Here is a 27,201-nt window from a genome sequence, read left to right on the forward strand (position 1 = left end):
ACATTAGAATCAGTAAAATATGATGTAATAAAAAGAATTAAATGAGGCATATTCTGCTCTCATTGGGAAGACTCTGAAGATGTCATAGTCTTCAAATTTTAATCCATAAATTTAATGTGATTTCCCCCCTAAAATGCCAGCAGCCTATTCTAAAGTTTATATGGATCAGTAATTTCACTTCTAAGCATTAATTCACATTGTCAAAAATTATATGTCTACAAGGTTGTGTAATGCAGTATTTTTTATAATAGTAAAGATTAAAAGCAATCAAAATTTCTTTTCTTACAGGACTGGATAAATAAGTTGTGGCACATTTATACAATGGAATATTTTTTCCTCTATTAAAAAGGAGGTGGCTTTATTACATATCAAAATGGAACAAGTCTTCAACTTATTTTGTTAAGTGAAAAATTGAAGTACAGAGCAGTATGTATAGTACACCACCATTTGGGTAAAAATAAATAAATATAATATAATATGTATAAATGAAGTTTTGGGTAGTAAATAGGAAACTGTAAGATGGTTGCCCCCTCAGAGGGAAACTGAGTGCTTTAGGCAGGATGGTGTGGCAGATACTGTTAGGTAGACACCCAACAATTAATCAGCAACCTTACCTATTCCTTAATGTCAACAGAATCCTTATTTTTTTGAGTCACAATGGGTCTTCATCCAAGAGATCAAAGATGGTTGGTTTAAGCTAATCTTGATAATCCTATTTTCATTGGCACATACTTAAGTTTTTAGTTTTTCTTACAACTAGAGGTGGAAATGTGAAATTTATCACATGAGAAATTTATCATTGTCATTTATAGTGGCCATCAGAAAAGATAATGAAATAAGACTTTCGATTCTTACTTATATATTCCAGTGTCAGTAAATATAAGCACTAATGAATGCTGACTTGAATGCTCAGGGTTTTCTTGAAACTTCTAAATTCTATGATAAATAATTGACCACTGTGACAGCAGAACATAAGTCATTAAAGTACATTCCATTACAGTAAGTTGGCAGGAGTTCAAACAGTTCTCTGTAAATTTGTTTAACTGGGTGGATTAAATGGGAATATATTTTCTATAATGAAACTTGTTGAAATGAGAGGGAATCAGCTATTTACAATCATGGCATAACTACCTAGGTAAGCATGTTTTAGGAAAGGCAAATATAGAGACTTAGCAGTACTAAATGCTAAATTGCTTGTGGAATAATTTGTTTAGGAAAACAAACTATTTAATGAGAAAAAAATGTGAGTACCTTCAAACATTGTTATTTCTATTAAAATATGGATTACTTCACATTACATATATAAATAAAACTCATCTACACTGAGGGAAAATTATCTTCCATTTGAAGAACCAGAGTAGGACAACTATTTCCAAAACTGTAGTCATTTTAGAGTTACCTTATGACTTTGGCAATATCTTCAGTAGTACCTGTATAATATAAGTGAATGTTTCTTCAAAAATCTATTTACTTTTTAAAATTAGGGTTAATTTAGCATCAACCCAGATTTGTAAAACGATGGATTTGAAGTGTTGTTTATGCTTTTTTTCTAATATGCACTTCATTAAATACCAACTAGTTTAAATAGCATTTATTCTTGTGCTGCTTACAATCGTCTTACATATTACCATACTTTGAGAAACTGTCTTTGGCTGTCAGAGTATGTCAGGTATATATTTAGATTACTTATCCTCAGTTTAGCTTGTAGTTTTCTATCTCTTCCACTAGGTGGCAATAAAAATCACATAATTTTAATAACTGCTTTGGACTGAAAGTATGATGGTTCGCTTATCCTTTTAGTGGAACTGGGGTCTAACTAAACTTATGTGGAGGAAGGAGCTTGTTGTTATAGGGGAATAATATATGTCAAATCATTTGGGGGGCTTTTTCAAACTATGCAGGCCTACTTTTTATTCTGCATACCTCCCCTCCCCCACCAGTTTTCCCCCTGATTTGGAGTGGAATAAGGAGTGTGAGTGGAGGGACAGAAAGGTTTAGAAGTCTCCTATCTTGATATATGTGCTACATTCCATTAGCAAGTACCAGTCTAAGAGGTTATTTTCCTGTTTTTCCCAGACTTTCTGGTAGCCAAAGATAGAACCTGATTTTCAGTATTGCTTGATGTTGCTGCATATTCAGGATTGCTGCTATTCTCGGACTATGCCCTGGGGAAGTTGACTATCCAGCTAGCCTACAAACAGATTGTGAAATAGTTAATTTGTTTTTGAGCTTCTCTTGTTTTTCAGTCTTTCTCTATCTCTGTTTCCTCTTCTTCCATTTTCCCCAGGGCCTTGGGATTTCATATCCTTCTCTGTATGCCCAGTATTACCCAGGGCAGGAATTCACTCAGACATAACCCCTTAGGCAATTCTTTGTAAACCATATTTTTCTTCTGCCCCTTATTCACCGGTACTTATGTGTCCTATTCCCTCTAGGGCTCTGTTGTCAGCTTGGTATTATAATGGAAAACAATTGGATATATCAGAGACCTAGTCTATTACATTTCCATGGCTATTTTCATTTTAACATGGAGAATCCGGGAACTATGAAGTCCTAACCAAAAGTTTCAAGATTTTTCTAACTGAGAACATTTCAGGTGCTTCGATAAGCCAGTGGGGTACAGGCAGCATTCCTACTGCCCTTCAAACAAACTAGGTATGCTGTGGCACTCTTTTTTAGAATGTCCTCTAGTGTGCACATCTGTAAATTGGTCTTTCTGTTTCACCTGTCACTAATACTGTCACTATAGAGCAGCCTAAATTGACTCTTTCTGGTACTTGAGGTCTTAGGAGAAAGGAAGAAGGAAAAATATATAAGGACAAAGAATTTGAGAGAATGAAAGGATTCTGATGGGATTGGAAATAAGATCCCAGTCTAACAAGTTTATATTTAGATTTAAGACATCTATAACTCCACATCTCAGATTGTCCTCTTAGCACTTAACAAAAAGTTCCTTTGGGGAATCTAGTACATCTAGTAAAAGGATATTGACTAAGGCAAAGTGAAGAGTTTATCTATTAATAGGTAACGGTAGATAGATCCTGGCCCAGTGACAGTGATTGGAAGTAATTGAGGCTTGGTGGTTTCATAGCTGGGATTATACAGATGTTCAACAAAAGACAGAAAAGTAGTTTTCCCAGGAGGGGTGGTTTCCAGAGTTGCATAAATTATATTTTGAGGAACTTGACATCAGTGTTAAACAGATGGACTAGGACCTTGGTCATTCATCAGTGGCCAGTGCTGATGGCCAACTTGCTAGTTGTATTACTTTTATACACTTCTCCATCCTCTTTCCCTTCCATTCTCTCACAGTTGGGCCTCCCTCTCTTCTCTCCAACTTTCCACTGTTACTTTTCCTCAAAGGAACTGTCTTTTTGCTAAACACTTGAAGAGTATTTAGCAAATCCTGGCCTTAGAGTCAGAGATACCTTAAATCTAAATACAGGCAAGGCACAGTGGCTTACACCTGTAATCCCAGCACTTTGGGGGGCTGAGGGAGGTGGATTGCTTGAGGCCAGGAGTTTGAGACCAGCCTGGGCAACATAGCGAGATATATGCAAAACTTAGCAAATTTCTACAAAAACAAAAAAAATCTAAATACAAACTTTGTTAGACTGGGATCTTATTTCTAGGCCCATTAGAATCCTTTTATTCTGTCAAATTCATTGTCCTTATATATTTTTCTTTCTTCCTCTCTTTTCAGATAGTTTTGTTTGCTTAGTTGCCCTTTTGTATCCATAACTGCTTGCCTGAGTGGCTTCTTTCTTTCCTTTTTTTTTTTTTTTTTTGAGACAGAGTCTCGCTCTGTCGCCCGGGCTGGAGTGCAGTGGCGCAATCTCGGCTCACTGCAAGCTCCGCCTCCCGGGTTCACGCCATTCTCCTGCCTCAGCCTCCGAGTAGCTGGGACTACAGGCGCCCGCCACCGCGCCCGGCTAATTTTTTGTATTTTTTTAGTAGAGACGGGGTTTCACCGTGGTCTCGATCTCCTGACCTCGTGATCCGCCCGCCTCGGCCTCCCAAAGTGCTGGGATTACAAGCGTGAGCCACCGCGCCCGGCCTTTCTTTCCTAGATCAATCTGTTCTAATTGATTTTACTGTTTGTTTACTTGCCTGGAAGCTAGTTTTGCTTTATCATCTTTTCTCCCTCTCTCATTATTATTATGATGCTCGTCCACTTATTTTGGGGTGTTCCTGATAAACCCATTATAAGCCAAAAATATCCTAAGTTGAAAATGCATTTAATACCCAGATAAAACCATCATAAAGTCAAAAAATCATAAGTTGAACTGCTGTAAGTTGGGGACTATATTAGAGAAGCCTGAAGAAAGAGGGAGCCTCGCTGGGTTCGACTGGTACTCTTTAGGGCCACATCAAAAGTGTGGGTTTTTTGGAGGAAATAATATGAAGGGTTGGGCAATCATTGTTCTCTGTCTGCTCAATATTGTAACATATCCAAGTATATATTTAGTCAAAAGCGTTTTGGTGCAATAGTATAATTATGCTATAAAAGCAGTAAAACCAATTGCAAGTATATAACAAGAGACTTGAAACTTCTTTTAACAAGCAGACTTAAAACCAAATATTACTGAATTGATGGAGGCACATGAAATGCAAGGGTCTTGTTATAGCTCAGTGGCTGACTATAGGCCAGTGATAAGGAATTGGTATAAAAATTACACATTGAGATTATGCATCTTTGGCTTGCCTGATTTTTTTTAGTCTCATTCTGAAATTGTCCCCAAAGTCTATTACATAACTTTTCTATGCTTTATTTTAAGTTAGGAGATATGTTTTCTGTAAAATAATATTGGGAATTGTTTTGGCGCTATACTTATAAAAAGCCCTGGTTCATTTGCTAGAACATCATGCTTCCTTATTTTTTCTACTTAAGTAGTTTATAGTTTATCTTGGTATATTATCACTACTTCAACTAAGGTTATTTTTATCTTTGTTTAGTGTATACAGATCTGACCTGATACTTATTCTAACACTAGCTTTTTAAAATAACACTAGTTTTTACTTACGTCTCTCAAAACTGCTTTTTTATTTACCTACACTTCATATACAGAATGGCTTCTAGTTTTACTTCTCTTAAATTGTCTTATTAATTTCAAATAGAGGCAAGCATTGGCCTTCTTTATTATGTCTTTGAGTGTAGCTATGCCTGGGAATTTACATGTTAAAATACAATTTCATTATGTTATTTTCATTTGTTTCTCTTTTATATTATAGTGAGAGTTATTTTTATTTTTAAAAAATTATGTCTCTAGGTAGTTGTATATTTTCTATTTTATTAAGGCTAGTAAATGGGGTATTAAAAATAATTGCTTAAAGAGGTCATGCCCTAGGGCCAGGCGCGGTGGCTCATGCCTGTAATCCCAGCACTTTGGGAGGCCAAGGCGGGCGGATCATGAGGTCAGGAGATTGAGACCATCCTGGCTAACACAGTGAAACACCGTCTCTACTAAAAATACAAAAAATTAGCCGGACATGGTGGCACATGCCTGTAGTCCCAGCTACTCGGGAGGCTGAGGCAGGAGAATCGCTTGAACCCAAGAGGCGGAGGTTGCAGTGAGCCGAGATCACGCCACTGCACTTCACCCTGGGTGACAGTGAGATTCTGTCTCAAAATAAATAAATAAATAATAAAAAATAAAATACTAGGAATACAGCTAATTAGGGAAGTGAAAGATCTCTACAAGGAGAGCTACAAACCACTGCTCAGAGAAATCAGAGATGACACAAACAAATGGAAAAGCATTCATATGCTCATAGATAGGAAGAATCAATATCATTAAAATGGCCATACTGCCCTAAGCAATTTATAGATTCAATGCTATTTCCATTAAACTACCATTGACATTCTTCACAGAACTAGAAAAAACTTTTAAAAATACATATGGAGCCAAAAAAGAGCCCGAATAGCCAAGGCAATCTTAAGCAAAAAAAAAAAAAGCAAAGCTGGAGGCATCATGCTATCCAACTTCAAATTATATTACAGGAGTACAGTAACCAAAACAGCATGGTACTGGTACAAGAACAGACACACAGACCAATGGAACAGGATAGAGAACCCAGAAACAAGACTGTGCACCTACAACTATCTGATCTTCAACAAACCTGACAAAAACAAGCAATGGGGAAATATTCCCTATTGAATAAATGGTGCTGGGATAACTGAGTAGCCATTTACAGAAAATTGAAACTGGACCCTTTCCTTAACCATATACAAAAATTAACCCAAGATGGATTAAAGACTTAAATATAAAACCTAAAACTATAAAAACCCTGGAAGACAACCTAGGCAGTACCTTTCAGGACACAGGCACAGGCAAAGATTTCATGACAAAGATGCCAAAAAAATTGCAAAAAAAGCAAAAATTGACAAATGGGATCTAATTAAACTAAAGAGCTTCTGCACAGCAAAAGAAACTATCAGTAGAGTAAACAGACAACCTACAGAGTGGAAGAAAATTTTTGCAAAGAAAATTTTTGCAAACTATGTATCTGACAAAGGTCTAATATCCAGCATCTATAAGGAACTTAAACACATTTATAAGAAAAAACAACCCCATTAAAAAGTGGGCAAAGAAATGAATAAGCAGACACTTCTGAAAAGAAGACATATATGCAGCCAACAAGCATATAAAAAAAGCTCAACATCACTGATCATTAGAGAAATGCAAATCAAAACCACAATGAAATACCATCTCACACCAGTCAGAATGGTTATTATTAAAAAGTTAAAAAGTAACATATGCCGGTGAGGTTCTGGAGAAAAAGGAAGGCTTATACACTGTTGGTGGGAGTGTAAATTAGTTGAGCCATTATGGAAGATAGTGTGGAGATTCCTCAAAGACTTAAAGACAGAAATACCATTCGACCCAGCAATCCCATTACTGGGTATATACCCAAAGGAATATAAATAGTTATATTATAAAGATACATGTACACATATGTTCACTGCAACACTATTTACAATAGCAAAGACATGGAATCAACCAAAAGGCCCATCAATGATAGACTGGATAAAGAAAATGCATACACCATTCAATGCTATGCAGCCATAAAAAAGAATGAGATCATGTCTTTTGGAGGGACATGGATGAAGCTAGAGGCCGTTATCCTTAGCAAACTGACAGAGGAACAGAAAACCAAATACCACATGTACTCATTTATAAGTGGGAGCTAAATATTAAGAACACATGGACACATAGAGGGGAACAACACACACTGGGGCTTATCGGAAGGTGGAGGGTGGGAGGAGAGAGAGGATCAGGAAAAATAACTGATGGATACTAGGCTTAATGCCTGGGTGATGAAATAATCTGTACAACAAACCCCCATCACACATGTTTGCCTGTGTACATAGGCACATCCTGCACATGTACCCCTGAACTTAAAAGTTAAAAAAAAAATGGTACAGCCATTTTTGAAAACAGTTTGATAGCTCCTCAAAATGTTAAATACAGAGCTATCATATGACCTAGCAATTCTACTTCTAGATATCTATCCAGAGAATTAAAAACATATGTCTACACAAATACTTGTAAACAAATGTTCCTAACATTCATAATGGTCAAAGTGGAAACAACTCAAATGTCCATCAACTGATGAACAACAATATGTATCAACCTTGAAGACATTATGCTGTGTGAAAGAAGCCACACAAAAAACACTACATATTGTATAATTCCATTTATATAAACTTTCTAGATTTGGTAAAGCAATAGAAACAGAAAGTAGATTAATGGTTTCCAGGGGCTGGGGAAAGGGGAAAATGGGGTCTGGGACTTCTTTTGGGAGGGTGAAAATGTTCTAAAATGGATTATGGTGATGGCTGTACAGTCATCAATCTGTGAATGACAGATTAAGGAATTTGGGCTGACCAAGTTGTTGAGAATAACTAGAAAAACTGACAAAATGTTTTTAAAAATATGCTTGAAGACATAGGACAACTAATAAGGCAATGTAGAATACCGAGGTCTAAATCAGAATGAAGACAAAGCCAGAAAGGAGAGCCCAGCATTTCCTCAAGAATATATGCCAATTCCAGTTTATTAGCTGAGAGGCTTAAAACAGAGCTTTTGGCCAGGCGTGGTGGCTCACATCTGTAATTCCAGCACCTTGGGAGGCCGAGGCAGGTGAATCACCTGAGGCCAGGAGTTCGAGACCAGCCTGGCCAACATGGTGAAACCCTGTCTCTACTAAAAACACAAAAATTAGTGGGACGTGGTGGCAGATGCCTGTAATCCCAGCTACTCCGGAGGCTGAGGCAGGAGAATTGCTTGAACCCAGGAGGTAGAGACTGCAGTGAGCTGAGATCACACCACTGCACTCCAGCCTGGGCGACAGAGCAAGACTCTATCTCAGAAAAGCAAACAAACAAAAAAACAACAACAACAAAAACCAGAGCCTTTGCCAGCCTGCAGGGCTACAGGAAGAAAATTTGGAGTCCAGGGCCCACTAAGAGAGACTTCACATAAACTTTAGGTTAGAAGCCCAAAGGGCTACAGCCTAGAAATGTGAGTGAATTTGAAATAGAATGGCCTTCTTTCAGGAACCGAAGCCCAACTTTAACTCATCTCAGTCCCCCAAACTGGATTAAGGTGATCTAGGATTGCTCCTGTCTCAAATTGACTTCCCAAAGCCAATATAAACTCTTTCTTTTTTTTTTTATTATACTTTAAATTTTAGGGTACATGTGCACAACGTGCAGGTTTGTTACATATGTGTACAGGTGCCATGTTGGTGTGCTGTACCCATTAACTCGTCATTTAACATTAGGTATATCTCCTAATGCTATCCCTCCCCCTTCCCCCCACCCCACAACAGTCACCAGAGTGTGATGTTCCCCTTCCTGTGTCCATGTGTTCTCACTGTTCAATTCCCACCTGTGAGTGAGAACATGCAGTGTTTGGTTTTTTGTCCTTGCGATAGCTTGCTGAGAATGTTTTCCAGCTTCATCCATGTCTCTACAAAGGACATGAACTCATCATTTTTTATGGCTGCATAGTATTCCATGGTGTATATGTGCCACATTTTCTTAATCCAGTCTATCGTTGTTGGACATTTGGGTTGGTTCCAAGTCTTTGCTATTGTGAATAGTGCCGCAATAAACATACATATGCATGTGTCTTTATAGCAGCATGATTTATAGTCCTTTGGGTATATACCTAGTAATGGGATGGCTGGGTCAAATGGTATTTCTAGTTCTAGATCCCTGAGGAATCGCCACACTGACTTCCACAATGGTTGAACTAGTTTACAGTCCCACCAACAGTGTAAAAGCCTCTCCAGCACCTGTTGTTTCCTGACTTTTGAATGATGGCCATTCTAACTAGTGTGAGATGGTATCTCATTGTGGTTTTGATTTGCATTTCTCTGATTGCCAGTATAAACTCTTTCTAAAGAAAATATTTTAGGTTTCAAGTTATTCATACAGTTTTTTTATATACAATGTCAGGAACTTGCTAAAAACTAGCCAAGCATGAGAGAACCCAGGACAAGATAATTGAAAATTAAGAGACTCAATACACAATAGAAAGAGACTCACAGATGATCTAGATAATGGAGTTATCAGGAACAGACTTTTAAAGAACTGTCTTTAACATGTTCAAGGAAATTAAAATAAGACTGAGAATTTGGCAGTGACTAGAGATAAATATGAAAAAAATAAATTTGTGGAAAATGTTTTTTTAAAAAGAATCAAATAGAAATTCTGTAATTACACTACCCAAATTAAGAAATCAGTGACAATAATGAATGTTGACTAGAATGTGGAACAGTGGGAATGCTCATATAGTACTTATACTTACTAGAGTAAGTATACATATACTATACTATACTTGTAGTAAGTATACGTATAGTATAGTATACGTATATTTACTCTAGTAAGTGTAAGTACAGTCATTTTGGAAATGAGTTTGTAATTATCTGCTACCATTGAGTATACACCGAGTTTATAATCAGTAAAAATGTATGCACATTGCACAAAGGGACATGTAAGAGAATATAAATTAGAATTGAATTATAAGAGCTCCAAAGAAACCCAGATACCCATCACAGGAATTGGTAAGTAAATTGTTGTGTTTTTATATAATGGAATGTTATACAGCTATGAACATGAACAGACTATAGCTACATACAGAATATGGGTGAATGTCACAAAGATAATGTTGGCAAAAGAAGCCAGACAGAAAAATATATATTGTATTATTCTACTTTATGAGAAGTTTGAAAGCAAATGAAACTAATTTCATACATGTGTGCACATATATGTGTCTAGGAAATGCACTAAAATGTTAACAGTGGTTATTTCTGATAGGTGATTTCATTTTCTTCAATAACTTCTTGATTATCTTAAATGTAGACAATGTGCTACATTTCTAATGAGAACAAAGTTATTCCGAAAATATGGCATTCCTATAACTTAGGATAAAAATGGTATATACAAAATGAAAAACTCATTTTCTTAAAATTTTGTTTAAATTACCTTGGTAGACTCAGCTACTCAAGAGGCTAAGGCAAGAGGATTCCTTGAGCTGAGGAGTTTGAGGCCACAGTGCACTATGATCATGCCTGTGAATAGCCACTGCACTCCAACCTGGGCAACATCATGAGACCTCACCTGTAAAACAAACCAAAAAACCTTTTGGTATATTTACTGTATTTACTCCTAGCCGCCTTTTCTATGATGTTTTTAGATGAGATGACATAGTATATATAATTTATCGTGCTGCTTTTTCATTTTAAATTTATATTACATGCCATCGTTACTTCTGCAAGTTATTCCCTAGTTGTCTGTCTGCCTGCCTCCTTCCCTCTCTTCTTCCCCACCTCCCTGCCATCTTTCTTCCCACCCTCCCTCCCTCTTTTCCTCCTCTGCCTTCCTTCCTTCCTTCCTTCTTCTGTTCTTTTGTCAGCAAGCATTCATTATGTTCCTTCTGTTTGCCAGACACTTTACTCAAACACAGCTCCACCCTCCAGTGGGGGAGATGGATACCTAGCAAAAAATAAGGAGTGATAAATACTTGATTTTATGCGTATAAACACACACACGTTTGTTTGTTTTTGAGGCATGGTCTCCCTCTGTTGCCCATGCTGGAGTGCAGTAGCATGATCATAGCACCTTATAACTTTGAACTCCTGGGCTCAAGCAGTCCTCCTGCCTCAGCCTCCCTGGAGGCTGAGACTACAAGTGCATGTCAGCATGCCTGGCTGCTTTTTCTTTTTTTTTTTTTTTTTTTGAGACAGAGTCTTGCTCTGTCGCCCAGGCTGGAGTGCAGTGGCGCAATCTCGGCTCACTGCAACCTCCTCCTCCCAGGTTCACGCCATTCTCCTGCCTCAGCCTCTCCGAGTAGCTGGGACTACAGGCGCCTGCCACCACGCCCGGCTAATTTTTTGTATTTTTAGTAGAGACGGGGTTTCACCGTGGTCTCGATCTCCTGACCTCGTGATCCGCCCGCCTCGGCCTCCCAAAGTGCTGGGATTACAAGCGTGAGCCACCGCGCCCGGCATCTGGCTGCTTTTTCTATTTTTTGTAGAGAAAGGGACTTGCTGTGTTCCCCAAGCTGGTCTTGAACTTCCGGCCTCAATCAGTCCTTATGTTGGGATCACAAGCATGAGCCACCACACCCAGCCTATATATGTATATATTTAGAACTCATTTTTCATTAGGAAAAATACAAATTGAATGCATCCTGTACTAGCATTACCAAGAATCCTGTGGATCATACTCCTGTGAATGACTATGCTATAGGTTCTGGTTGTACCAGGAGTGGAATGAGGCCGTATGTAATACTGATGACCAGGTACCTTGGGAAGGTTTCTGTGCAGGTGCTGCTTTGTGCAAGAACATTTACTGTAGTTGTTTTGGCTGAGGTTAAGGATTTTTTGTTTGGCTTTTATTTTTAAATGTGAGAGGTAGATTTTGCAAGGGATTAAGCTGAATGAGACCTAGGGACATCTTACTAAATATTACTAAAGGAAAAACCTATTCAGATGCTCCCTGGCATGGATCTGTTAAGGGCATATAGGCTCCTCCCTCACTCGTCTCCTTTGCCCGTCAAGGAGGAGAGCGGAAGACTCTTTTCCAGATCTAAGTCCTTAAGGGGGCCTTAAGATGGTCTAGGACAGGAGTTGGCAAATTTTTTTCTATAAAGGACACGTTAGTAAATACTTTAGGCTTTGTGGGCATATGGACTCAACTTCGCCATTGTGGAGTGGAAGTAGCCATAGACAAAAACATAAGTGCATGGGCCTGGCTGTGTTCCAGTAAAAATTTTATTTACAAAAACAGGACATTTATGAAAACAGGACATGGGCTTGGATTTGTTTTATCAGGCCATAGTGTACCTACCCCTGGTCCGCACAGGAGGACTCTAATGTCAGCAACCATAGGGACTTGTACTTCGTACTGCTGTGACACCCATAGGGATACCTCTTGCCTCGTTTCTGGGGAAGTTAATAAAAAGGCCAGGCTCATTCACCTTAATTTCAGTCTATCCCCACAATTCTAATAAAAATGTTCTGATCAAAATGGCTCTTTGGACAATAAAACAGCAAAACAGTCTCCAGCCGCTCCTAAACCCTGAAGCAAACCTGCAGTCCTTTGGCAAGGTCATGCAAAGATTTTAGCTGCCATAAACCATAGGGGTAGAGATTGAAGCTAAGAATGATAGATAAGGGGAAAGTACTGGCTTTCCAACAGTAGTAAAAGGTTGTATGATAAAAATTGTCCTTAAGACTCACTGAAATGCCGAAAGAAGAAATTTGTTTTACAGGCACTCTTCCATATTAGGAATTCTTTCTAAATATCATCTTAAATTTAAATAAACATAATTTAAGAGTGTTTTAATATTAAGATGTTTACATTGTTAATTATTTTAAATGCTGTGATTAGCAGCTTTCTACATAATTTTTATATCATATTTCGATTTATTTCTAATAGAGTCTCAAAGGTATAACTATTATAATGAAGGGTTTGAACAGAATTAAGGTTCGTAACACATATTGCAAATTGCTTTCTGGAAAGATTATGCCAACTTATACTTCTGCTAGCACTGTGTGAAAGTTCTTATTTCAACATACACTTTCTAGCACTACTTTTTTCTTTTTTTCCTAAAATATCTCATATTTAGTTTGTAAAACTTTCCTATAGATAAAAATTAGTTGATAGGAGCCAGTTGGCAGGGCAGGTTTCACTTTGAGCTCTTGCCTTTATCTGTTCTGTTATTGTGGGATTGATCTGCAGAATGTGGCTAGCAATAGATTCTGATCAGGCTACTACAATATTTGCCATCTGGATTGAAAATACAGCCATCATCTTTTGAATGACCAGTTTGTGTAAACCATTTGTTGATAATGTCTTTCCAGTGGTAAAGCAGAATTTCTGTTTGTCTGCCTTTCTTGAGAGCCATGATGAGGATTTCTAAGGCTTAATGTATAGAATCCTTAAGTGCCTTAGTCCATTTGGTGCTGCTCTAAGGAATACTTGAGACTGGGTAATTTATAAAGAACAGAAATTTATTTCTCACAAGTCTGGAAGCTGAGAAATCTGAGATCAAGGCACTGGCATTTGATCTGACATGGGCCTTGTTGCTGTGTCATCCATGGCAGAAGAGCTGAAGAACAAGCTAGCCAAATGCTATGCTGAGCCTCTTTTGTAAGGGCCTTTACCAGGGAGGAACCCTCCCAGCCTAATCACCTCCTAAAGGCCCCACCTCTTAATATCATCACATTGGCAGTGCCTGAATTTTGGAGGGAACACCCAAACTATAGCATTAAGATATGGGAAAGGAACAAGAAAGAGTCTATTTTTCTTTGGTGATCTGTTTAAAGAGTAGATGTGTTTCGTTTGAATCACATCTATGTATAGTATTAAAAATAAGATGTATCTCTCTCTCTCTCTATACATATATATATACACTGAAACCTTTACCTTCTTTCATTGTCTTTCTAGTTTTTAAGGATAGGAAATTTTAGTTAAAATGCTAGCCTGGCATTTTTCTTCTTCCCCACTTTTATTTCCCCCATGGGGAATTGGGTTATGAAACTGGAAATTTTATTAATTTTCCAGAAATTGTTCTGGTGGGTTTGTGTAAGAAGGAGAGTAATAATTGGCACGGCATTGCAGTTACTCTTTATTTATAATTCAGACACGCTCTTTATTTCAAAATATTAAGTTAATAATACTCTTAACTTATTGCACTTAAGTAGATTGAGATAATTTGTGATTTATTTTTACTTCCTAATAAAGTGGATAAAAGGAGAAGCTGCTTGGAAAACTTTCCCACTTGGGAAGTTTTTCCACATTCCTAATTTTCCTTTGTGGAATGTCACTCACCATTTCCAGTTCGGAACTGCTCTTTCTAGATAGTAGATGGAATGGAGTGGTTGTGGTGGTGGTGGTGGTGGTGGTGGTACTCTTTACATCAACCTAGAGAAAAATGGAAGCATCTTAACTTGGTTAAAATGTTTCTGTTGTTTATATAATTCTTTAAGCCTCATTCCAGTGCTGCTGCTATTAAAAAAAAAAAAAAACTCAAAACTTGCATTTCTTTTACTGATCATTTTGTAGACATAAAAATAAGAGATTCTCAGCATAGCAGAATTTTTAAAAATTAATGGATTTTTTTAAAACCAAAATTTAAGAACATAAATTGCATTGAAAAGAATTTTGAAATTTATTCTCAGCAGAATCTGTAATAAAATATATGGGCCTGAGAATTAATTTCCAGGTCAAGTTCTTTGTCTATATGTTGTTGATGAAGTTGTTTTCTTTCAACTAAGTAACAGTTTGGAATTCTAAAACAGAGAACTCATAATCTTCAACCAAGTGTTTATTAACATTTACTTTTTTCAAAAGCTTTTTCACCATGCCACTTGGTTAAAAAAATAACAATCTTAAAAAAATGAGACTGTGTGTGCGTGTGTGCATGCACATATTCATTTGCAAATTATGTACATATACTTCTATACTTACATATTATATACTCTATAAAACATAATAGAAATTTTTCATTATTAGAAAGATATAATCAATCTTGATAAAATTAACTTTAAATTTGATTTATTGGCAGTATACTCAATTTTTTGTTTTCACTTTAACATTGTAATAGTCTTTATTATTTAATACTTTGTCACACAGTAATTTAAACTGATTCAAAGTTTATTCCAGGCCAGGCACAGTGGCTCATGCCTGTAATCTCAACATTTTGGGAGGCCAAAGTAGGAGGATTACTTGAGGCCAGGAGTTAAGACCAACCTGGGCAATATAGCAAGACTTCATCTCTACAAAAAATAAAAAAAAATTAATCAGGCATGGTGGCACATGCCTGTAGTCTCAGCTACTTGGGAGACTGAGGCAGGAGGATTACTTGAGCCCAGGAGTTCAAGGTAATAGTGAGCCAATGATCACACCACCACTGCACTCCAACCTGGGTGACAGAGCAAGACCCTGTCTCAAAAAAACAAAAAACAAAACAAACAAACAAAAAACAAAGTTCATTTCGGTCTCATCTGACAATTACATGTGATGTTTTTTGTTGAAATTTGCATGATGAATTTTCATCCTCCATAATATCATTCAATTCTTACATTTAGTGATTGCAGTACTAGTTTGTATATTTAGTATTCCATGCTATTTTTAAGCTCAAAATACTAGTGTTTTCATTGACTTAATTCTGTTAATTTAGGAGCAACCAGTAATTGGCTGGGCACAGTGGCTCATGCCTGTAATCTCAGCACTTTGGGAGGCCAAGGCGGGTGGCACACCTGAGGTCAGGAGCTTGAGATCAGCCTGGCCAACATAGTGAAACCTTGTCTCTACTAAAAATACAAAATTAGCTGGGTGTGGTGGCACATGCCTATAGTCCCAGCTACTCGGGAGGCTGAGACAGGAGAATTGCTTGAACCCAGGAGGTGGAGGCTGCAGTGAGCCGAGATTGTGCCACTGCTCTCCATCCTGGGCAAGACAGAGCAAGACTCTGTCTCAAAAAAAAAAAACAAAAAAAAAAACCAGTAACCTTGTTCACCTTTTGTGGTTTTCTGTCTAGTCTGAGTTTTTCTCTCTAGCCTGTCCCCTAAGCTCTCTTCTCTTCTACTTTTCTGCCTTCCCCTTCATTTCTGACATCCTCCTAGCTCTACTTTACCACCCAGTTGTTCCAGCCACTACCCTCCCTCCCAACACACTGCACACTACACACACACACACACACACACACACACACACACACACACGCACACAAGAAAAAAAGTATTGATTGAGAGGGACTCCTCAGAAGGTGGCAAGTCTCTCTGTTGGGGGAAGGAGAAGAGTTGATAGACAGGACAATTCTTGGCCAGGCATGTTGGCTCACACCTGTAATTCCAGCATTTTGGGAGGCAGAGGCAGGAGGATCAGTTGAGACCAGCCTGGGCAACATACGAAGAGCCCCATCTCTACCAAAAAAAAAAAATTTTTTTTTTTTTTAATTTGCTGGGCACGTTGGTGCACACCTGGAGTCCCAGCTTCTTGGGAGGCTGAGGCAAGAGGATCACTTGAGCCTCTTGTTGCTGCTGCGAGCTATCAGCGCACCACTGTACTCCAGCCTGGGTGACACAATGGGACCCTATCTCAAAACAAACAACAAAACAAGACCTACAATTCAGTAGCTTCTGGACAGAGTGGAGGAGCTGCCTAGCTGCTCTGAAAGTTCCATTGGAGGAGTACTAAACACTTTAGGAAGGTCCTGAAGTCTTTCTGGACTGATTACTTGAGAGGTGTCATTTTGAAAGACACACTGGGTGGAAGTTTACAAAGGGTAAAGAGGCATTGCATACAATCATATTGAATACTTTATGTTAGAATCATAACTGTTTAATGTTTATGTTTTTATTTTTTAATGTTTGTTTTTATATATTAGTGCTTTATTTGATACTTTATAATGTTTGTAAATTTCCACATTTGAAATATGTTGAGTATTTAATTTCACTGATTTCTAAACATCGTTATACTTCTGCACACTTTTCAATTAAAATATTAGTATTAATACTGGCATTACATGGAGTAAATACCAAGATACTGGTAGTGCAATTTGCTTTAGAATTATAATTATTACTTTGATTTTTCTGTCATGTTTAATGACAGGTTCAAAGACCATTTAAATTCTTCATTTGGAAGTTTTTAAATCTTAGAAAATTTTGAATCCATGTGTATGAAATTGCAGTTAGGAGTTTTTGTTGGTGACAGACATGTTCAGCAATAAAACCATCTAACAATGGAAACATTTCTAAACATTTATTATCAGAATGTTCTTTGTATAACATGTTTTTTTTTAAAAGCAACTACTTTCTCAGACGATTAAAATGCCATCTTTATCTTGAAGGGAGATAAATTAAGTATGTGGGAGGGGGTTGTTTTTAATATCTGCTGTGTACCTATGTAGCATACTATTGACAGCTATGTGTCATCATAGAAAAAGTCATCAAATTCGGAGCAGTTGTTTCTTGTAGAAGAAAAATAGGTAGCTTGTTTAAGTTTGCCACAACATAACCAATAAATTTCTGTATGATACAAAAGATTTTTGAGTCTCTCTCAATCTCTCTACTAAATTTTGAAAGGATGTGTCCACTTAAAATCTATTTTTAAAGGCTTATCTTTGATATATCACATGTACAAAGAAGTGCATTGTATATGTACAATTTAAGAAATATTTATAGGCCAGGTACGGTGACTCTTGCCTGTAATCCCAACACTTTGGGAGGCCAAGACAGGAGGATTGCTTGTGCCAGAAGTTTGAGACCAGCCTGGGCAATATGGCGAGACCCTGTCTCTATAAAAAATTTTTTTTTAATTAGCTGGGCATGGCGGTGTGTGCCTGTGGTCCCAGCTACTTGGGAGGCTGAGGCTGAGGCAGGAAAGTTGCTTGAGCCCAGATGGTTGAGGCTGCAGTAAGCCATGTTCATGCCACTGCACTCTGGCCTAAGCAATAGAATAGAGTAAAATCCTGTCTCAAAAAAAAAGAAAGAAAGAATAATAAAGCCAACATCCATCCAAGCAACATAAGGTCAAAACACAGCAGTAACCTAAAAGTTCTCCATGTGTCCTTCACCAAACACATCCCCCATCCTCCCTAGGGATGAGCACTATCTTGACTGTGTATAATAATTTCCCTATGCTTTATAATAGTTTTATTGTCTGTATATCCCTAAATACTGAATTCAGTTGTACCTGGTTTTGTGCCTCATTCGGGGTACAGACCTTCTTAAGAGTGATGGCATTGTTATTAAATTTCAGAGAAGCATAACTGGTCAGCAGGAGGGTGGAGACAGATGTATAAGCCAAAAATTTTTAAGGAATTTAAGGAGTGGAACCTAGAAAAGGTGTTAGGTAGAAATAAGGTTTCTCTGTTTATACATGTATTAAATGAAAATATGAGGTTTGACTCACATTTTAAAATATTTTGTAAATTTTGCTTAATATTAAAAGCATTTTTTCTGTGGCATGACCATAAATATTTATAAGGTAAGACAAATATGACTTCTTTATTTTCAGTGTGGCACAGCTGAACTACATTTCAAATGAGAAGTAACATTGATAGGGAGCAGTCATGTGAAACTATGTTCAAAAAAAGAAAGCCCAAGTTTCAAAAGTCTTATTCTGAATATTGTTCTCTGTATGGTATTGTTTAATTTTAAAAGTGTTTTCATATCCAACTAAAGTTCAATTTAAAAATATAGTTTATATTTTTTCTTCTCAAATGAAGCTTTAAGCATATGTTTCTAATAATTCAGTTAAATATGCTGAGTTGTATATTTTTTGAAGAGAATCTGTTTTGAAAAGATTCCAAAATATTTGTTTGAACAGGCACTCAGCATCTCGATGAAAACTGTTGGAAAAGAAAAACTTTCAGAGTCATTCTGCCCTCAGAGTAGTCAAGCCAACTAAACTGGTACAGTTAACACTTCTGTAAGAAACCAGGAGCCAAGAAATTTAGCACTTCCTGACTGCTTTTCAGCAAGCAGGCCTCAAACCAACTTAGTGGTTGGAACCAATACCATTGAATTTTTAAAGTAAAAGGCTAGGAGTAGAACATCTACATCTCTTTCTATCAGTATGATATTTATCAGTCTCTTTTGGTAATCCATGACTAGCTTCAATCTTTGCCTTATGTTGGTATTAAAGCTATCATTCTTTCTTGAATTTTGTAGGGCATCATTTTTGCAAAGCAAAAAGAGAATGCATTATAGAGTGTGACCCCAGGTGTAATTAAACCATCTGCCAGATATATTTTTATGTTGCTTTTTAGTACCACTGAGTGTCATAGTGGAGATGCAAATTATATTGGACATCATAATGCTTTGGGATAATTGGTAGTTACAGCAGACTACCAAATTTACAAGTAGGGATTGCTTTTTCAGCTTCTGATCCATTCATTTTTATTATATCCCTTTGAAATATATTGACACCACTTAATTCACTTAACAATAATATGCTTAGTGTCTTAGTTCCTTTTATTCTGCTGTAACAGAATACCTGAGACTGGGTAATTTTAAAAGAACAGAGATTTATTTCTTACAGTTCTGGAGACTGGGAAGTCCAAGGTCAAAGGGCCCACATGTAGGGAGGGACTTCTTGCTTATCACCACATCGTGGAAGGGCCAAAGAGTACATGAGAGAGGGTAGGGGGAAGGAAGGGAACTGAACTCATTCTTTTAGCAGGAACCCACTCCTATGATATTAACCTGCTCCCAAGATAATGTCATTAATCTGTTTGTGAACTCAGAGCCCTCATGACCTAATCACCTCTTAAAGGTTCCACTGTTGGGACTATTGCATTGGGGATTTTCTTCCAACACGTAAACTTTGGAGGACATATTCAAACCACAGCACTAGTATGTATGATACGTCATATTGATCCCTATATCCACATATTTGCTCTATAAGTGCTCTATTTGCATATTCATTGAGTTGACCTATATAGTACCCAGCATATTTAGGTGTTGCAGTAGAGAACAAATAATAAAAGATTCAAAGATTCTGTGTGCTAACTAGAGAGATAAAACTAAGTTTAACACCTCTGCTACCATTTCTCAAATATCACAGAATTAATAAGAAAAATAGCAGAAATTAAATGTTCAGTCACTTGGTTTTTCAAGTACTTCCCACAAGATTAGATTAATGGCTGGGTGCGGTGGCTCATGCCTGTAATCCCAACACTTTGGGAGGCCAAGGCAGGCGGATCACCTGACGTCAGGAGTTGGAGACCAGCCTGGCCAACATGGTGAAATCCTGTCTCTACTAAAAATACAAAAATTAGTCAGGCATGATGGTACACACCTGTAGTCCCAGCTACTCTGGAGGTTAAGGCCAGAAAATTGCTTGAACCCAGAAGGTGGAGGTTGCAGTGAGCCGAGATCGTGCCACTGCTCTCCAGCCTGGGTGACAGAGTGAGACTCTGTCTCAAAAAAAAAAAAAAAAAAGATTAGATTAACAGTATCTCCAGAAATGATTACCATATGTTACTACATTTTAAGTTTCTTTCAGAACCATAAGTATAGAGGAGTTATGTGGAACCAATGATGAATCTGGATTTTTTTTTTCTTCTTTCTTTGGATCTGTGCCTGAAATGGCAAATTATGTACAATTTGGGGCACAGTGTCACTTATGACTTCAAGGAGTCTAAGAATCAGCAGAGGGATACAGTCTTTTCATAAAACTCTGCCTGGTCTTTTCATTTTGGATAGTATATTATTGGAAACTTCAGAAGAAAATGAGGGAGTTTCAGAAAGGAACTGAAGAGGTTAATGACTAAAAAGGATGATTGAACACCAAAATCTGCAGTTGATTAGGATGCAGTTGTGGAAAGGAAGCATATATATAAATAAAAGGGTATATTGCTAAAATCCACAAAAAGTAGAATGAGGCAAAATATCTCCATTGTTCTGATGTTCCATTTTATACTGAGTTGGATAAGTCTCATGAGGGATCTGATATTGAGGTCACTAATCCTTAATACATGAACCAAGGAATAAGAATTCTGTTTATCATAGGAAATAACTTTGGCCCATAAGGAAGGAGTAGAGACTCTTCAGGAGAGGGACATTTTAGTCCATAATTTCTCTGATTTAGTGCCAAAAGCTTTTTTGAGAGACTATTCAAAGCTGTCTTAAGTTTCATTGTTGGAAATTGATAGCTGCTATATTTCTTTTTAATAACTGTTTTAAGTTCTTTCTGTTTTGTCTTCTCTGTTGCTAAATTCCTGAAGATTACAAAAAAGTGTGCTTAAAGTAAAAGTGTTATGAGACAAAAGCTTTATTCTGTGGATAGGATAATACTTCTTTTGTGACATTTTCTGTTTGCACCAAAAGTGAGAAGTCAATGCCTCGCCTTTGTGCATCCCATTACTAATGGAGGACAAGAAGTTATTTTCTTCAAAGGCTGACTTCCAGAATTTTTGGCTGAACGCTGTTTGTCAAGTGTATATTCCCTTCCGTAGGCCTTTCTATATAGAGCCCACAAACATCGTGAATGTGAATCATGTCATTCAGAGGGTTAGTGACCATGCCTCCGCCATGAACAAGAGAATTCATTACTACAGCCGGCTCACCACTCCTGCAGACAAGGCACTGGTAAGAGACAAAACATTACTAATAGTCTAAAATTCAGTTGAAATGAACAGTGAACAATATAAGCCAGGGCACCTCCCAGTGACTGAACTTCTTTCTGACTGTATTTCAAGGATAGCATCATGCAAAGTCAAAGATAGTAATTAATACACATCCTGCATCTCAGGCCAGTTCATTCTCATCTAAATTTGAAACAATCTTTCTATGTTGACAACAACCTGGAGATTTTTTTGGATTAAATTCTCCTAATCCCCATTCCCCAAATCTCTGAGGAGGATAAATTACTTTTGAAATGGCAGGTTAGGCCATTGACTAATAGCAAATAATAACAGGTTCTGCTTAGTGTGGTCAGTTTTAACTTTGAAGCTATAAGGGAAATATTTTTTTAGAAATTTTCTACAAGAATGGGAAACTGGCCAAGCACAGTGACTCACGCCTGTAATCTCAGCATTTTGGGAGGCCAAGGCAAGAAGGATCACTTGAGCCCAGGAGTTCAAGACCAGCCTGGAGAAGATGGTGAAACCCTGTTTCTACAAAAAAAAAATTTTTTTAATTAGCCAAGCATGATGGCTCGCACCTATAGTTCCAGCTACTTGGGAGGCTGAGACAGGAGGATCCCTTGAGCCCAGAATGGATTCCTTGAGGATGCAGTGAGCTGTGATTGTACCACTGCATTCCACCCTGAGCAAAAGAGTGTGACCCATCTCTTTTTCTTTTGAGATAGAGTGTCGCTCTATCACCTAGGCTGGAGTACAGTGGCGCCATCTCAGCTCACCACAACCTCTGCCTCCTGGGTTCAAGCCATTCTCCTGCCTCAGCCTCCTGAGTAGCTGGGATTACAGGTGTGTGCCACCACGCCTGGCTAATTTTTGTATTTTGTGTAGAGACGGGGTTTCACCATGTTGGCCAGGCTGGTCTTGAACTCCTGACCTCGTGACCCACCCACCTCAGCCTCCCAAAGTGCAGGGATTACAGGCGTGAGCCACTGTGCCCGGCCGTGTGACCCTATCTCTTAAAAAAAAAAAAAAAAGAATGAGAAACTGAAATATGTACACGTAAATATAGTAGTTTCTTATTTAGCATTATTCTTTTATTGATCAAAACCAGTAGTCAAAGGGCCAGATACTAAATGTCTTAGACTTTGAGGTCACATACTGTCACATGATATTCTTCATTTTATGATCATCAAAATTATAAATTATAAAATTTATAAAATTATAAAAACCATTCTCAGGAAAGAGGCTGTATAATAATTAGGTTGAAGCCAGGTTTGGCCTATGGGCCAGAGTTTGTTGATCCTTGATCTTCTAAAAATCTCTATTACTATTTTAGGATAAAAAATATGTAAGTAATTTGGTAGTTTATAAAAACTACCACATATGAGATATTCAGAAACTTGCAAGTTTAACTGAAAATAAGAACATTCTGGGAGAAAATAGGATTTTGAAATTAGTATTACTAATAAAAAGAAGAGAACCAACATTCATTAACATTTAATAAGGACCAGTGATTGGGCATCACTGGAAAGTAGCTATCTCATTTAAGCCTAAACAATAGCTATGTGAAATAAATATTAAGATTTCCTCTTGTATGGCCAAAATAGGGATTTCCAAAATGTTCTGGGTAGGGTAATTTTTTTCCCAATTTTTTTTTTGGGCTTTTTCCCCTTAGTCCTTGACATCAGTAGTTGTGGCAAAGTCTTAGTTCCATAATGGAATTACTTAAGCCCTTGGAGGAGTAGAGGTAATCCCGTAACTCTGGGTCTAGTTGAGACCTTCTAGAGGCTCTGCTCTTGGAAACAAACCTCCAAGATCCCATTTGAGCAAGTTTATACCTGCATGTATATTGTTTGCCTGGAAATAGAGTCAGCATGTGCACCAAAGTTGAATGCCGTTTGTTAACTGACACTGAGATGAGTCTAGCAAGTCAAAGTATATAAACAGTGATGTAAAATTAACAATGATATAACCATTCTTAATGAATGTGTGTATACATCCACACTCGTTTTCTGAAAATCTCAAAATTATTTTGGATTTTTAAACTCTTGCTTTTTTAGTTAGATTTTCTATATTTGAAAAATAATTTTTAAATTCACTAATCAGGGATGCATAGTACTTGCATCCACACTTGTTTTCTGAAAATTCCAAAATTATTTTGGGTTTTTAAACTCTTGCTTTTTTTAGTTAGATTTTCTATATTTGAAAAACCATTTTTTAATTCACTAATCAGGGATGCATAGTACTTGTTTATGATAGTTAAAATGTGTCTAGAGGGCCAGGCGTGGTGGCTCACGCCTTTAATCCCAGCACTTTGGGAGGCCGAGGTAGGTGGATCACAAGGTCAGGAGATCGAGACCATCCTGGCTAACACGGTGAAACCCCGTCTCTACAAAAAAATTAGCCAGGCGTGGTGGTGGGCACCTGTAGTCCCAGCTACCCGGGAGGCTGAGGCAGGAGAATGGCGTGAACCCGGGAGGCGGCGCTTGCAGTGAGCCGAGATCACGTCACTGCACTCCAGCCTGGGCGACAGGGCGAGACTCCGTTCAAAAGAAAAAAAAAAGATGTCTAGAGTCAGTTGTTCTGATGTGTAGAAAATATCCTATTTTGCATTTCCTGGTTCTGACATTTCTCTGTGTTTCCTTTTTACCAGATTGCCCCAGACCATGTAGTTCCAGCTCCAGAAGAGTGCTATGTATATAGTCCATTGGGCTCTGCTTATAAACTTCAAAGTTACACGGAAGGATACGGTAAAAACACCAGTTTAGTAACCATGTGAGTGAAACTGCTTTTTGGAGCATGACTTAAACTGTATATATGAATGAAAATTACTGGTTATTTTAATTTTTGTCTCAATTAAAATATTTGACGAGTCAAACTCCATTTTTTTACTGCTATTACTCTGTGTTTTCAGTTTTATGATTTGGAATACCATGATGGGAACATCTATACTAAGCATTCCTTGGGGCATAAAACAGGTAATACTAATTTTTCAGCACACTTTTTGCCTAAATGTTTTTCTTTTTATATTGTAAGTTTTATAACAGAGGTTTTAATAAATCTACATAAAATTCATTAAAGAAAATAGATGGTTATATTTAGTTTTTCATGAGTTGTCAAGTTTTTATCATGATTGTTTAGGGTGAAATAATTGCATATGAATTTATGCTTACATGATGATATATGCTGTTTTATACTTTTATTTTTAAACAGGCTGGATTTACTACTGGAATGTGTGTCATCATATTGATGGGCCTTTTAACACTTTATTGCTGCTACAGAGTAGTGAAATCACGGACTATGATGTGTAAGAATTTGACACAGTGACAATAGATTGTGGGTGTTAATAAGCATTTCCCTTTGAGGCAGATCACTAGTGTGTATATGCCACATGTGTGTCAACTGTCTACTTTGTACCTAAAGATTTACTTCTGTAATTCATCGCTTTCAGCTAAATTGATTTGTTAATAATATATTAGTGGCTGCTTTTGAAATTCAGAGAAGCTGGGAGTTATTTGCAGAGTGCATTCACTTTGGTGCTAGTTTCTTCATAAGAATCATTTAAAAACTCATATTTATAAAATAATGTCTTTGCCAAAACTAAATTGAGAATTCTGTGCTTCCTGTCAGTTAATGGTGACTTGTTTTGACCTATTCATACCAAAAGATCTAAATGTTAGAATCTGCTAAAAGTAGAAATTGTAACTAGAAAAATATGAAAATGTAAGCAACTCTCTAATAATGAATATTTGAAGTTGTGTGAACACCTTACCTCTACTCATATCTACAAATTCTGGATCAGGGAAATATCTTTTTTAGGTTGTTTTTAAGTAGTCTAGGACCTAAACAAACATGCATATTTCATTAAATCTTAGCAAGTATGAATCAACAGGCCAGACTTTGCCTCCAGTTTTTTTCTGTGCCTACTAAGCAGCTTCCTTCTTTATGTTAACCAGATCTAGTATTAGTCACTGGGCAAGTATTTGTTTAAAAGTCTTGAGAAGCCAGACCTGGTGGTGTGTGCCTGTAGTCCTAGCAACTCAGGAGGCATGGTGGGAAGATCAGTTTAGCTCAGGAGTTTGGGGCCAGCCTTGGCACTGTAGCAATACTCCATCTTAAAAAAAAAAAAAAAAAAAGAATAAAAAAGTCTTGAGAGAAGATTCATTCTGGTTTCTAAATGGTAAGAGGAGATCATTTTAGCCTCCAGTTTCTAAGGCAAATTGTGACTGAACTTGGAAGACTTCTTTAAATATATATAGTAAGTTCGTGTCTTATCTAATTCAGCATCTCATTTAAAATTGGAACAGAGCCCCCACAGAGTTCTCTCTATAACTGTTTTTTCTTTTATTTTCTTTCTTTTTTTTTTTGGAGACAGGATCTCACTCTGTCACCCAGGCTGGAATGCAGCAGCGCTATCACAGCTCACTGCTGCCCGGACCTCCCAGGCACAGGTGATTCTCCCACCTCAGCCTCCCAGGTAGCTGGGAGGTGCATACCATCCCAGGTAGCTGGTAACAGGTGCATACCACCATGCCCGGTTAATTTTTTGTATTTTTCATAGAGACAGGATTTCACCATGTTGCTCAGGTTGGTCTCGAATTACTGGGCTCAAGTGATCTGCTCACCTCAGCCTCCCAAAATGCTGGGATTATTGGCTCTATAACTGTTAACTTCCATGTTATTAAACTATTCCACACCATTTAAAAAGAAGAGAGGCTGAGGCACGAGAATTGCTAGAACCCAGGAAGTGGAGGTTGCAGTGAGCCAAGATTGTGCCGCTGCACTTCAGCCTGGGTGATGGAGTGAGACGGTCTAAAATAAAATAAAATAAAATAAAATATAAAATAAAATAAAATAAAATAAATAAAATAAAACTTCCACCAATTCATTTTACAAAGTCCACACACCCCTAACACAAAGCCTGACACTACCAAAAAGAAAGAAAATAATATAGAGATGTAAAATTTATTTGTAAAACATTATCATATAGAATCCAACGGTATATCAAAATAATATCCTGTGTCTAAGATAAGGTTTATTCCAGTAATGCAAGGATGTTTCATTATTAAGAAATCCAACATAATTCACTACATTAACAAATTAAAGAAAAATTCATAATTACATCAATAGATGTCAAAAAGTCACTTAATAGAATTCAGCACCTGTTTCTGATTAAAACTCTAAGTGAAAAGCACTACTTAAAAATAACAAAGTCTATTTATTCCCAGACAAGTACTGGCACCATTCTAAAATTATGAAATGCTAAAGCAGTTTTCATTAAAGTCAAGAAAACATAGAAATGTTCATAATTAATAAGTTTTTTTTTGGAGATATTGTCAAATGCAACCAAAAACCCTAAATAATATAAAAACTAGAAGAGACTTAGAATTATATTATCAGTCAAAAGAGAATTTTATTAGAAATGCTAAGAGTCACTCAGCTCACCGCAACCCCCTCCTCCCAGGTTCAAGCAATTCTCATGCCTCAGCCTCCCGAGTAGCTAGGACTACAGGCGCCCACCACCACGCCTGGCTAATTTTTGTATTTTTTTTATTTTTTATTTTTTTGAGACAGAGTCTCGCTCTGTCACCCA

General features: G+C 37.3%; 1 protein-coding gene across 9 annotated transcripts in view; it reads left to right on the forward strand.

The window, feature by feature from the left end:
* SLC38A9 (solute carrier family 38 member 9) overlaps positions 1-27,201 on the forward strand; it is a 91,798-nt gene that overhangs the window by 17,026 nt on the left and 47,571 nt on the right. For 3 of the 9 annotated variants that reach the window (XM_055251666.2, XM_055251667.2, XM_055251674.2), the window contains 4 exons: positions 21,483-21,615; positions 24,262-24,383; positions 24,523-24,586; positions 24,822-24,915. In XM_055251666.2, the coding sequence (XP_055107641.1) occupies positions 21,483-21,615; positions 24,262-24,383; positions 24,523-24,586; positions 24,822-24,915 (413 nt within the window). Of the gene's footprint in view, positions 1-288; positions 1,136-18,850; positions 18,953-21,354; positions 21,616-24,261; positions 24,384-24,522; positions 24,587-24,821; positions 24,916-27,201 lie in introns of those variants that run through there. The other 6 variants (XM_055251673.2, XM_055251669.2, XM_055251672.2 and 3 more) reach the window with 6 other exon arrangements.

The sequence above is a fragment of the Symphalangus syndactylus genome, chromosome 18, assembly GCF_028878055.3.
Source record: "Symphalangus syndactylus isolate Jambi chromosome 18, NHGRI_mSymSyn1-v2.1_pri, whole genome shotgun sequence".
NCBI lineage: Eukaryota > Metazoa > Chordata > Mammalia > Primates > Hylobatidae > Symphalangus > Symphalangus syndactylus.